Below are 13,796 nucleotides of genomic sequence, written 5' to 3' on the forward strand. Positions count from 1 at the left end.
GCTTACATTTCCTTTTTCCATCCCTGATTGTGAGAGGGGGCAGGAATGTGTGCGGAATGTTTGTCAGAACTAGGAGTACCTAAGAAACTTAAAATTGCTGATACAACAAAAAGTCAGACCTTGAATTTATTTAGTGAAATACTGTGTGGCATTTAAAATAAACTGTTCTCAATGTGCTGTCTTCTTTTCGTTTGAGTAACAGCTTCTCATTAGTAATCCTTCTGAAATAATATTGGTTTAGTCTTATATTTTGGAAACTGACCTTTGTTTTTCTTTTTCCCACTCCCTTTCCTCTCCCAGATAAATCAAATCTCCTAGTCTTCAGAAGCAATAGTGTTTCTGAGGTACCTTCATCACCGACACTGCAGAGGCACAATAACGTCAACCAGATGGTCTTTCACAAAATCCGGAATGAGGACTTGATATTCGTAAGTCCATGAGTTGCTTTTGCCACTGCAGATGGTTGGTTTGGTAACAGCCACGTTACTTAAGGTGGTTGTTTAAGAGCTCTTTGGCAAAACAGCAGGCATTTCTCATTTTTTATCACACCTACATCCTTCCTGTGTTTTAGGAGGAGAGTCTTGGACAGGGCACGTTTACTAAGATTTTCAAAGGCGTAAGGAAAGAAGTGGGAGACTATGGCCAGCTCCATCAAACTGAAGTTCTTTTAAAGGTGCTGGATAAAGTGCATAGAAACTACTCTGAGGTTGGTGTGATTGTTGACTACTCTATAATGTTTGTCCGTGCTATGTTTAGCATTACTTTTCTTAAAATAAACGAGTATTTGTTATTTGGTAGAGGGTCATATGTTGAACCAAGCTCATTCTTGACCTTGTGACACTTTGAGGATGGATTTGAGACTTGCTTTGGGAAGTACACCTATGTACTTTATCTTTCGTTTCCCCACCACCTGTCAGACCATTCAGAGCTACCCACTGAGACCCAGTATCATTCCTTGTACAAGTACTGCAAGAGAGGTGGCATGGCCACAGAGTTACCTTTACCAGTAAATCTGTTATGTACAGATGAGGGACCAATGTTTATAGAAAAATGCTTTGTTTTGCTAGGCTGTCTTCAATGTTTTGGAGTCACACTGATTCTCCAGTAAAATCAACATTTCGCATCAAGTTGTAAAGTCAGAAGTATTTATGTATGGGAAACACTTGCCTTATGTATAATTACCCACTTTCACTTGCTTTGCACTGAGTGAAGCTGTAAGCAAACCTGAAATGCCTTTGTGCACAAACTAACAACTGTTTATGTAATTGACCCCAAGATTGTATATGTGAGAATTTAATTTTAAAGACTTTAGCAAGATATGGTAGCGCTTGATATTTTAATGTAGCATTACATGGCTGTTTATGTTGGTTATATAGTTGTATCAAATTCCTAATTAACCTAGCAGTATTTATAGAAAGCCAAGAGAATCAGTCCACTGTTTACTGAATTTTCAGTTGCTTAAGACAAATTTATATGAAAATGTAAGCAAAAAAGGAAGAGACATTTTGGGTAGCTGATATGCATAAACAGTGTAGGACACTACACTATGGACAACTGAAAGCAATAAAGAAATGATAACCCATGCTTTGATTTTAGTAAGCTGCATAATATACTTAGACCCTAAAGCTAAGTGAAAATCAGTTAAGAGGACTAAGAATTCAAAAGTACAAGTATAGCCACCAGAAATAAAATATACTTATTTTGACCTTGTTTTCTTGGGTAAATAATCAGTACCAAAGCAAGTGTAGTTGGAGCTGCTACTGAAGAGAATAAAAAAAATACTAAAGAAATAAAAGCATCTGAAACCTTCCTGACAAGGTTAGGTAAGTTTTCACAGTAGTGAATGAGTGCTAAAATACTTCTTGTCTTTCAACTCGATACGTGCTATGAAGAGATAAATTGGAAACTGAGTAGTGCACCGTGGATTTGTCTGCAGTCCTCTAACTGACATGGAAGAAAAGATTCTTTTTAAAAAGTTGAGATACACTTGCATGCAGAAAGAGAGATTGCTAACCTATCAGGAATTTAGATTATCAGCTATTTAAATAAAACACCAAACGTAAAACAACCACAAACAATATAAAGTACGTTACACCAGGTTTCTGCAATGAGATGGAAATTGAATGTTTTTTAAAATCCACATGGTTTTAATAAATTTATTGGAAGTCATGTAACATTTTGTGATCTTGTTTTCACCAATATTTATCCTCTCTCAATCTCTCTTCCCTCCTTCAAAGTCATTCTTTGAGGCAGCAAGTATGATGAGCCAGCTTTCTTACAAACATCTGGTGTTAAATTATGGAGTTTGTGTGTGCGGAGAAGAGAGTAAGTAGAAATTAGTTATCTCTTTGCATTAATTTTGTACAGCTGTCATTAGAGTTGGCTATTGGTTGTAGGTAAAAGCAGAGGGGGAGAAAAAAAAAAAAAAACAGACCAAACTGACAAACCCAACCTATCACACCATCTGGACACCCAGTGAATAAAGAAAATGGAAAAATTGTGTAAATACAGCCAGTGAGAACACTGACCTCTGTAAATTACTTAGTCATGTGTATCATATTTGAAAATCTCACTTTTGAAAAGTTTTCCTAAACTTATGAAACAAGTTTTTAAAATGCCAGAAAAATTGCACCCCTACCTTGTATCAGCTGTGGCTAGCTGGAAAGGGAAGTGTGTGGCTACCCAAGAAAATCTTCATTTTACTGCAATCAGAAGCACAGAAACCAACACCCTTTCCCACTCAAGTGCTGGCTTTGTGAGCACAAATAGGAGAAGTTTTGTTCAGAGACCCCATTCTGAAAACATGAGGTCCCGTTATTTCAGCAAAACCTCTACAAAACATTAACAAGGGTAAAATGTTTGCATTGTCAGTAGAAGTTGAATGTATTTACAGTTTTAACTTACTACATTTTGGTGACTTACTAATAAGAACACCTGAAATACATTTATAATATCTCGTAATGAAATCTCTATTTTGGTTTCAAATCTGTGCTGCTGGGTCTCACCTAGGTGGTTTTTCCTCTTCATTCAATCTTTGGGCAGAAATTTTTTCAAAACATTTTCTTTTTTTCCCTCTCCTCTCTCTAAGCAGAAATTTGTAACAAAAGGATGCATTTTATAATAACTTTGTAAGCATATTATGTTGATGTTTGCCTGCATTTAGAGAGAAGGAATTTGCAAAGGGCAGGGTAAATTTTCTATCAGGAGTTGCTTCTTTTAGGAAGCTGGGAAAGGCACAGCAACAGGTTTGGCCAAGATCTTGTTAGGCAGTTTTCTTTGCAAAAATGCCCATGAGTGTTTTTTCTAGTTTATGTATTTTACTGTGCATGGGGACTAGATAAAACATTCCAGGTAGATCAAGTATATAATTTTTTTAAAAAAATTCAAGATTGACATCCTTTAGATCTCAGTTGCCCTTTATAGATGGTTCTATTTCTGAAGGCAACAGACTTACTACAGTTTAGGAGAAGCAGTTACTAAGAAATAGGAAGAGAGGCTGTTATTTTTTCTGAGTTACTCACTTGATGTACACATTTGATGAAACGTTCTTCACATAACTGTAAGAATCTTGCTATCTGTAAAATGAATCTGTTATAAAACTCAGTTTATGATACCAGTAGTTTTCAGTGTCTTTGGAATCTAAATGAGAAGCACTGCAATGTGAGCTGAAGGCGAGTCCAGACATGCAATTTGAAATTGTGACACTGAAACTGGTGAAGGCTGTACGGTACTATGGAATGGATCTCATTTCTTGGGTTGTTCACTGGATGACTGCATGGAGTCATATGTCATATATATAAAAATTTTTTTAATGCAAATAATCTGTTTTCAAGAAGAGCATCTTTTGTCAGCAAAGCCTCATATTTTTCACTAAGGATATAAACAACTATGAAGTGAATTACTTGAATGTTGTTATTCAGCTCTCTGTATTGATACTGCTGCATGCTACTGTGCATTACCAGAAATTGTTATTTATTGTGCCTTTCAAGTGAATGCTCACTAAAGGTGAAAAGTGGTTTTTTACATAAAAGGTGGAAACCTATTGTGTAAAAAAACCTACTAAGTCTAGTAACTTGGCATTTGAAGAGGAATTAGGCAAACTTCCACTTCCTGAAGAGATATAAACAACATAGGATATTTGTGGCAATACTCAGATGTCATATAGTTTTGAATTTACAGTTAGTTCTCCAACAAGTTATCAAAGAAAGAGATGGGTAATACTAGAGTAATTAATCTGTCCTGAAATTCCATTGTGTGTTGTTAGTTTTAATTATTACTCTTTTTACTGTTTTAAATCAGATATCCTTGTACAGGAGTATGTAAAGTTTGGATCCTTGGACACATATTTGAAAAAGAACAAAAGTGTTATCAATATCTTGTGGAAGCTGGAAGTAGCCAAACAGTTGGCATTAGCCATGCATTTTCTGGTACGTAACTTATCCTTCAGTTATGTTAATGGCTGAATTCATTAATTTCAGGCCAATACATGTAGAATGATTGAGCTATGTACCCTACTTCTTGAAACTCTGGAGGACATATGAAAGTAGGTTAGACATATACCAGATAGTGGATAGCCAAGAACATACCTTTGTATCCTGCACAAAGTGTAGTTTGAATATCCCATTCTTTTTTAATGTTTTATGCTTTAGTATGGAATAAAAACACATTTCCAGTAATTTTTTTATTTTTTTTTCCAGGAATCAGTACTTCCTGGTTTTCCCGCCTCAGCTCATGATGCTGAACATAAACTATTTCCTGGTAGTGTTAGTAGTTAACCACTGGGAGGGAAAAACATTGTACTGTTCAAACAGCTAGTACATTCTTTTTGTGTATTAGATACCAACCTTACAGTTCTTGTAATTCAACATAAAGACCATTATTTGAGACAGAGTATGTGGTTAGATTAAGCTTCCGTTTGACAGAGTTTGTGTTCTTATATTCCTTTTAAGTGGCTCACACTGATGGATCATTTTTCTTCTGAGTTAACATACATCAAGTAGCTTTAAATTCAAAACTGTAGGAGAATAATTAAGACAAATGAAAATCGGCTAGGAAGTATAACTCTGAGACAAACCGGTGAAAAGTATGAGATTTGACTTAATTTATGATCATTATTTTCTTTCTGATGTTTCCCCATGTGTAAAGATTTTAAATATCTCTTCAAACATAATTTTTTTTTGTCAGTGTGTGAAAGATGCATTTTTGTTCACAGGAGGATAAAGGGCTTGTTCATGGGAATGTCTGTGCAAAAAATATCTTGCTTATCAGAGAGGAAGACAGGAAGTCTGGAAACCTTCCATTTATAAAACTAAGTGATCCCGGCATCAGTATTACAGTTTTGCCAAGAGATAGTAAGTCTTCGTGTCAGCTTTCTTGTTTAATTCATCTGACTTGAAAAATAATTTTGGGTTTTTTTTTTTTTTGTTTTCATGACCACCATCTTAGGGCACTTCTCATACAGTAAGTTCCTTCATCCGTCACTTTAATCTCTGCAGTTCTACTCAGCAGTTTTGAGCATATCTTCTTTATCAGCAAATAGCTACAGGAAATAAAGCCACAATTCTTCATTGTGTGAGGGTTTTTTTTTTCCCTGCTGTTCTCATTTTTAACTTATTTTTTCACTGGTATTACTATTAGTATGCTATAATGTACTGTGAGTAAATCTGTTGGATCTGCAGATAGCTGCTGAACTTAATATCATATTATTGGGCAAGACTGAACTGTTGTATTTTATAGCTCAGAGAAGCTTTCAGACCTGAAAGTAAATGCACTTTTGAAAATGCTGCCTGGCAGCTGAAAGTCATCTTCAGTACATTTCTTGGTGAATACTCAAAGCCACTTGATACCAAAATTGTGGATTATCATCTGCCATTGAGGTTGTTCTAATGCTTTATAAACAGCAGAGTTAATTAAAAATGTGTGCAAGATTGCTATGCTAATGAAACTGATGTAACCTCTCTAGTATTTATCTAGTCTTTTTAATCATTTTGGAAGAATAAGTACACTTCATACTTGGTAATTTTATGCATGCCAAAAGAAATAACGTGTCTAAGAGGCTGTAAGTAAGGGAGTGTCATTATTTTCCAATAAACTGTTTAAATTCTCCCATTTTAACTTAAGAGATGTTTATCTTATTTACAGTATCTTATCTTATTTACATTAATCTTACAAGTCCTCATTTTAAGGAGTTCTAAATCTACATCAGTACAATATCATCTTTTGACCTGGTACTACAATCCGTATCCAGAGTTTAAAAATCAAATAGTGTGAAGTTCCTTCTTGTGGTGCCTCTTGCTGCACCTTAATGTGACAATCACTCGCAAAGTACTTTTTACTCTTTGCCATTTAGCTTTCTTGTGGTAGCTACTAAGTCTTGGTAACACTAGTGGAAATACTGAAGCCAGAGCAAAAATAAAATGTGAAAATTATGTTAATGCAGTTTTATAAAATTAGGCTTATTTTACAATAAAAATAAAGGTCCAGCACTCTTGATTCATAAATACTGTTTTGATAGGTATTCTGTAGCTTTTTTTCATGCTAGAACAAAAATTTGGAAAGGCATTAAAATCACATTACAGAACCAAATACCTGTGTATACTAAAGTATACCTACTTATATTACTTTTTACTAAATCAAGTATGTTATGGAGTTTTCTGTGTTTATTATCCGTCTTAACATGATGTTTCCTTTGTGTGATTGCACAGTTCTTCTTGAGAGAATACCATGGGTTCCACCTGAGTGTATTGAGAATCCAAAACAATTAAGCCTGGCCACAGACAAGTGGAGTTTTGGTACTACTCTGTGGGAAATCTGCAGTGGAGGAGACAAGCCTCTGAGTGCATTAGATTCTTCAAGAGTAAGTATTACTGGGTCTGCAGCTGTAACACTTCTTCAGCACTTCTAATTTAAAACATCTGCTGTTTCAAATTACATGCTGTGCCTACATACATCAGCATGTAAAGTGGTGTGGCCCATGACCACTCCAGGGAAAGGACAATTTTGCTGGTAGGTAATCATCAGAAGTGATAAATTAAGGGGGTTTTATTTTTTGTTTCAATTTTCATGGAGACAAAGTACAGAGTTGCCAGTTTCAGTTTACTAATCTTTCTGTTGTTTTGTTGCAACAGTGTATCACTTTTTGTTTAAAATAGTCTTAAAGATGTACATCAATTTTAATTGTCTTTATTCTAATAATTGAACATCTTCAGTTCTGTAATGCTTTGTGTTGCAAACAATTTACCATTTTAGCTAAACAAAAATGGTAATTTTGTCTCAGCTGGGGGCAGGACATGGACAGAAAACACATCCCAGAAAAATATTGCTTCTTTGCTTTTTTAGTTGGAAGCAAAACAATTATTTCCTCTACTGTGTTTTAAAAAAAATACATTTGTAGTATTATTTTTATAAATGGACTGTTAGCTTCTCACAAAGCCTGATCTGATCTCTCAGGTGTTGTAATCTTGTAATCTGAGTATACCTAGACCTAGTTATAGATAGAGTGTTTCAGAGGTTGCCCTCCTCTCCTGTAGTAATCCATATTCTTTCATAATACTCATGAAGCTTTTTACAACTGGAGGAGCTCAGTGTGCTCACAGGTGGATAGAATTTTCTGCTGGACCCATACAGTTGAGGTTTTATGAAATTACTGATAAAGGAGCCACCATTTTTCCCATGGTCTCTATTTTCTTATCTTCCCCCAGTAACTGACTGGGAATTTCTGAACTGCTTACCCTAAGTTATGCCAGTCTTGCTACATTTGTCTGCCTTGGCTTTTGGTGTGGCTTGGTCAGATGTACATTCAGTGAGATAACAAGTCTACACTGAGAGCTGTAATTTTTGGCTGCTCTGGTGAGAATGTTAAGGCTTCTGCAACTCTTTGTGGTCATATGTTAAAATGTCTTTTATCTGTTTTAATTCCAGAAACTACAGTTTTATGAAGATAGGCACCAGCTTCCTGCCCCCAACTGGACAGAACTAGCAAACCTCATAAATAACTGTATGGATTATGAGCCAGACTTTAGGCCTTCATTTAGAGCAATTATACGTGACTTGAACAGTTTGTTCACTCCAGGTGAGTCTGTGATACAAGAACACACTACACAAAAAGAACCTTGATTCCTATTGGTTTGTTTTCATATGGCACCTTCCCTTTTAGTATGTTGGCCCACACCCAGTCTCCAAAGCAGCCCTGGAAATCTTAAGTTCATAAGGACACTATATTACTGCTTTTGAGTTTGTTCTAAAAGAGAGCATGTTAGAAATTAACATTATTATTCAGAGTGGTTTTCTGGTTTGGTTAATGTCTGTCCCAAACATTCTGGTTTCTTAACCAAGTATGTTGTGTTTGCAACTTTCTTTTTTTTCTCAATAAAATAAATACTTATCTGTCTTTTTTTCCAAGTGGAAGACACACGTTATCACAAGCCCTTACGAAGTTTACGTTTCACATCTTTGTAGTAGTGGAGTTGTTACACAATAGTTGCTAAATTCACAGTACAATAGACATGCAAAAAAGAACGTTGGGAAATTAATTGCTATGTAGAAATTAAGGTGGTCATTAATATTCTGCTGAGCTTGGGGTATACCAATGAAAGGTGGAACGTGCAGTGATTGTCCTAATTTTCTTCATTCTCCTATTTGCTTCTCCATTCCTCCCTTTCTTCCTCCTAACTCTCAGATTACGAGCTATTGACGGAAAGTGATATGCTGCCAAATATGAGGATTGGGGCACTTGGCTTTTCTGGTGCTTTTGAAGATCGGGACCCAACACAATTTGAAGAAAGACATCTTAAGTTTTTACAGCAACTTGGCAAGGTAGGATGTTTTCAAGTTTTCTAATTGCCTAGGAAAGAACTAAGTTTTTCAGTTATGTTCCAGTGACCCCATATACATTATTTACATTGAAATTTCTGTTCCAGAAATTAATTTCAGTCACATCTGACCACAACATGCAGTTCCTTTTAGATGTTTTTCTCAGTTTCACAATATCATTAGGTAGAAGAAAGGTAGCTGACCTCTGCAATAAATCCAGTCACACTGAAAGGCTAAAATCTTCTCCAGTACTGCAGGGCTGCATCTGATGTAATACTTTCTTTTTTTTTTTTTTCCTTATACTTGGTATTCATTTAGAAATGCTTCACAGCAGTATTGCATGGAACTAGTTGGATTGGTTTTTTGTGCATACATATTCTGAGAAGACTGCTTATGTGGTCCCTAAGTTCTATAATGTCTCTGAGAGCTATGTAGGCCTTAAATTTATTAGGCTTTAGAAGGCAGTAATTGCTTGCTAGTTTTGCAAGTCATTGGAGCCTGGCTGTGTGGAAGCATGCCTAGAGAGATGACCAAGTGCAGCTGGCTGAACTTTGCCATTTTCCCAGAATGGTTCCTTGCTGGTTTGTGTTTTTATTGACATGATAGCTATATATTCCTTTGACTCCCAAGTGCTAGAAGAAGCAATCCTGAAAGCAAAGTAGCAGAAATACTCTTATTTGCCAGTGGTTGGTTGTTGACTGTGTGTGGTAGCATAGCACAGGGAGAGGAATACAGTGGTAGTTTGTGACTGCATGAAGGAAGATTAAAATATAAACATAAAGGAAAAAAGGTAGAACATGGAAACAAATAGGAGAACCAGCAAGAAACAGAGGAGAATTAAGAGCCAAGAGGAATCTAAATGAAAGGAGGTTTGTAAGTGCAGGAAAAGGAGTATTCCAGCTGACAGTTTGGAAGAGCAAGGGGAAGCTTGTGAAGAAGGGGAGAAAATTAATATCTCCCCCTCTCTGTGCCCTCATTTCCTCTCATGCCATTTGCTTCCTTTCGCAGAAGAAGTTTCTTATTCTTACAGAGGTGTTACCTGTGATCCTGCACTCTTTTTCTCCCAAGAAGTTTTTTATAGCATTTGACTTCAGTAATTGGTTGTGTCACCTTAATGCTAATACAGTGATCACTGAGGCAGTATGAGCAAGCACTAAGAAAAGGGACAATATGGACTTATATTTAATTCAAGTATCTCTGTTTGCGATCTAGGGAAATTTTGGCAGTGTTGAGATGTGCCGGTATGACCCACTGCAGGATAATACTGGGGAGGTGGTGGCTGTGAAAAAGCTGCAACATAGCACGGAAGAGCACCTTAGGGACTTCGAAAGAGAAATTGAAATACTTAAGTCTCTGCAGCATGATAACATTGTTAAATACAAAGGAGTCTGCTACAGTGCAGGTACGTGCCACGCTGTATACACCCTCGAGTGCACACCTACCTGAGTATGTGTGCTGAGAAATTCAGGGAGGTAGGTGTTCATGAAAGTCACTGACTTGTCCTAACTTCAACAGGATTTGGAAAGTACAAATCAAAGGAAGTAGTGTCTGTCGTATACTACTTCTCAGGACAAGATGGACATTTTGTTCAGTCAGCTCATTGCATAGTTTGATTGATTTAGAGAAGGTACCATTTTGACTAGTTACCCAATTTCTTTATCTTAAAACATAAATGTCTTCCTAGAAAAGAATTTAGAGTCAAGTTAGAAAATGCAACCATTTGGTAGCTGTTGTTTTTTGCTCAGTTTAACATCCCAGAGTCGATATTGCCAACTCTTATGCAGCCTATACAGCAAAAGACTAGGCAGGAGAAAGTTTCATAAATGAGTGTAAGTGAATTGTTGATGCTGTTGAAGCTGATGAATGAAACCATGGATTCTGTCCAGAAGCTTACTGTAAAAATAAAAATTTTGGGCTTGAAATCAGACTAGGTTTTTAAAGACTGTAAAATTGCTGACCAGTTGATGTCACTTGCTGTTCTGAGTTTCATTTCAGCAATGAGGAGAAATTACACAAAACCAGATATACATGCAAGACTTTTGCTGTGCTGTAGCAATAGTAGCTGAAATATTGATGAGGTCATCTTGATTAGTGGTGATTGGTATATCCATGTTATTGCTGTGTTTAAATAAACAGCATTTCTTGAACAAGTGCAGTGAACTAATATACGAAAAATCTCATAGTGATGTACATATAATAAGTTTTTTAGTATTAAGACTGTTTTCTATTACTTTTATTCATAGACATTTGTAAATATTTATATTTCCAAACTTGTCATTGGAAATGACAGAAAAATTAAGTGTATTTTTTGTTGTTGTAAAAGGTCGCAGGAATCTAAGATTAATTATGGAATATTTACCATATGGAAGTTTACGAGATTATCTGCAGAAACACAAGGAGAGGCTGGACCACAAGAAGCTTTTGCTGTATGCATCTCAAATATGCAAGGTAGGAAATTTCAGACTGATATTTTTCAACAAATTTTTGTCTCTTTGCTCGTATCTCATTTGTCTGAAGACAACCATCACCGCTTGATTTGGTTTGTCTTTTACATACTGTTGGGCTGCTAGCACCACATAACCCTAGAAAAACTACCAGTGCATATTCATGTACACAAGAACTGGACAAACTTCTGAGTATCTTAGTGCAGGATGGTGAGACTGTCCTATCTGCTGTCTGAGGCAGAACATATTCCTTTACTTTTGTTTATTTTATTGTTTGCTTAGCTTATATTTCATTCAAAAAAATTAAAACCTCTTTTCAACCTAATGAGAGCTGAAGTAAAATTTTGAATTAATATACTCACTCAGGCAAACTGTTCATGATTTACTACACCTGATTTTTCAGAACTTGGACATTGAGCTGTAAAACCACTATACCAGCATGTGTATGTTTCAGAAATTTACTTTAAACTGTAGCTTATTTAGCAGAAAGAACAAAGGTGTGTGATTTCTGTATGAAAATCTAGAGACCATAGAAGTGCCAGAGCTGTAATAAATTGTTAGTCTCAATAGTTGGTACTGAATATCTTTCATAAAATTCTGAAAAGAGGGGCAAACACCTGATCTTTGTTGTGATGTTTCATTTCCTCATAAAGGCTTATGCCTAGCCTAGTTTTAGTCTCTTATTATGCTTTAGATACAGAAACTACAGACACTTTAGATTTCATTGTGTATGCAGTAGTTTGGGGAAAGGGGCTGGGGGGGGGAGAAGCAGGAGGGGAAGAGGGTGAAAAAGACACCCCCTGAAGGCATGTAATGTACCAGAAATAGTTTTTAATTTCTTTCCCCAGTACCCAAATCTAAGATACGCTTAATGTCTGCCAATCGTGCCCTGCCACATTCAAAGCAGAAGACTTTCCTTCTGCAATATCCATAGAAAAGATCTGAGAGGAATTGGGGGGAAGAGCCTCTGACAGAGCCAGGATCTTTTCCAAGCATTTAGACTTTCACCTGGTGAACAGAGCTTAATAGTTCCCTGCTTGAGACTGGGCTGACTCAGTAAACTTTTCAGCTGTTGAACCTGGGGCATGTACAGAAGGATGCTGCACACACCTTTAATCAGCTGGCCTCACCTGTTCATGGGCTTTGCTGAAGCAAGCCTAAGTAGGTCATCTCCAGAAAAAGCTCCTTGATGGGCAAGCGATGGACACTGAGGTTGAAAAACAGAAAATGTTCACAGTTCTGTGGCAAGTGCCAATCTTTTCACTTGGACATTCTACCACCTGCTCAAAGAGGGTTAAAAAGCCTTCTGATCTGTCTCCAAAACAATAAGTCATTCTCCAGTTACAGGCATAAGAAATTTTCTCAGTGTTTATTTCTGCAACAAAATAGCTACCAGTGCTGAAAACAATCTTCCTTCAGGCAAGGAACTGGAAAACTAACAATTGGCACCACTAAGGAGGGTGGTGACAGTAATCTTTCATACAATAAAGATGGAACAGGGATTTTTGAACAGGCAGAGGCTGCAGCCGCTTACTTACATGTTTCTTTCTGTGGCCATCTCAGCCTGTGCCTTGAAGGTGCCTGCCCTGTTCACTCTCTTAAGAAGCTGTAAAGCTGGTGTATCGAGGCCTTCAGGCCTTATTCAAAGCTTTAGCCTAAAGGAACAGTGGCAACATACCTCAAAACACTGGTCTCTGAAAGAGATAGGAGGATTGGAAGGTGCTTTTTGGCCTTTGCAGGCAGTGCACATATGGCAGGAAACTTTGGGAAGGGAACCGTGTTGAGAAGGTCCGAAGAAAAAGATTCTTAATGTGCCTGTGCATACATATAGATTAAAGAAGCACAGAAATACTACAGACCTTCAGGATGGTGATGAAAAAATCAAGATAGCAATTGAAATTATAGCTTGCTAAGTGCCAAGGACCAACCAAGAGGAAGGGGCTAGAATATGACTTTTATGAGTACTTAAGTGGGAAAACATCCTGGTTTCATGCAACAAAGTTTGAGTACACATAATATGATAATGTGGGAAGTCCACATAGAAGACTTGCTCTTCAAGAAGTATCTTTTTCACTTGTAAGGGAAGCAAAGTCTAAAAATTATACAGTATTTGTTTGTGTCTTGCTTTTGTTTCTCTACAACCTGCAAAGCAGAGATTATATTTGTCACTTTGAGATTTCACTCTGATCTACAGCATTCTGTTACTTCAAAATAAAGAAAAAGATAGTGAGTACCTAATATTATGAAATACTATGAAAACGGCTTCTGACTGCTTTTCCTTCTTTCAGCTGATCACATTTCCCCCTTTCCTCTAGCTATTATTACTTCTTTTGTAATGTCTGCTCTCTTTAGCATTTCGCACCTTTCTGCTGTGCATTTCTGTCACTCTGTTATTTGGGTTTTTTGGTCAAAAATCCTTCTCTGCCTTGCTACTGTTCTCTCAAATGGATGAGAGAAATTAAGGTATGCCCATACTTGAGGGTTAAGATGTGTGTATTTGCCTGCTGTGTTTTGGTTCCTTGCTACTGTACTGGGAAAGAG

The 13,796-nt window shown here is 36.7% G+C and overlaps 1 protein-coding gene across 1 annotated transcript in view; it reads left to right on the forward strand.

The window, feature by feature from the left end:
- Positions 1 to 300: 300 nt before the first annotated feature.
- Positions 301 to 13,796, forward strand: part of JAK2 (Janus kinase 2) — a gene marked incomplete at its 5' end in the record, with an annotated part of 20,070 nt that continues 6,574 nt past the window's right edge. Inside the window, 10 exons of the mRNA XM_008935673.1 lie at positions 301 to 428; positions 572 to 706; positions 2,238 to 2,325; positions 4,300 to 4,427; positions 5,213 to 5,351; positions 6,705 to 6,856; positions 7,921 to 8,071; positions 8,678 to 8,814; positions 10,024 to 10,213; positions 11,135 to 11,259. Coding sequence (XP_008933921.1) covers positions 301 to 428; positions 572 to 706; positions 2,238 to 2,325; positions 4,300 to 4,427; positions 5,213 to 5,351; positions 6,705 to 6,856; positions 7,921 to 8,071; positions 8,678 to 8,814; positions 10,024 to 10,213; positions 11,135 to 11,259 — 1,373 coding nt within the window. The remainder of the gene's footprint in view (positions 429 to 571; positions 707 to 2,237; positions 2,326 to 4,299; positions 4,428 to 5,212; positions 5,352 to 6,704; positions 6,857 to 7,920; positions 8,072 to 8,677; positions 8,815 to 10,023; positions 10,214 to 11,134; positions 11,260 to 13,796) is intronic.

This window comes from Merops nubicus, unplaced genomic scaffold, assembly GCF_000691845.1.
Source record: "Merops nubicus isolate BGI_N331 unplaced genomic scaffold, ASM69184v1 scaffold52490, whole genome shotgun sequence".
Classification (NCBI taxonomy): Eukaryota; Metazoa; Chordata; class Aves; order Coraciiformes; family Meropidae; genus Merops; species Merops nubicus.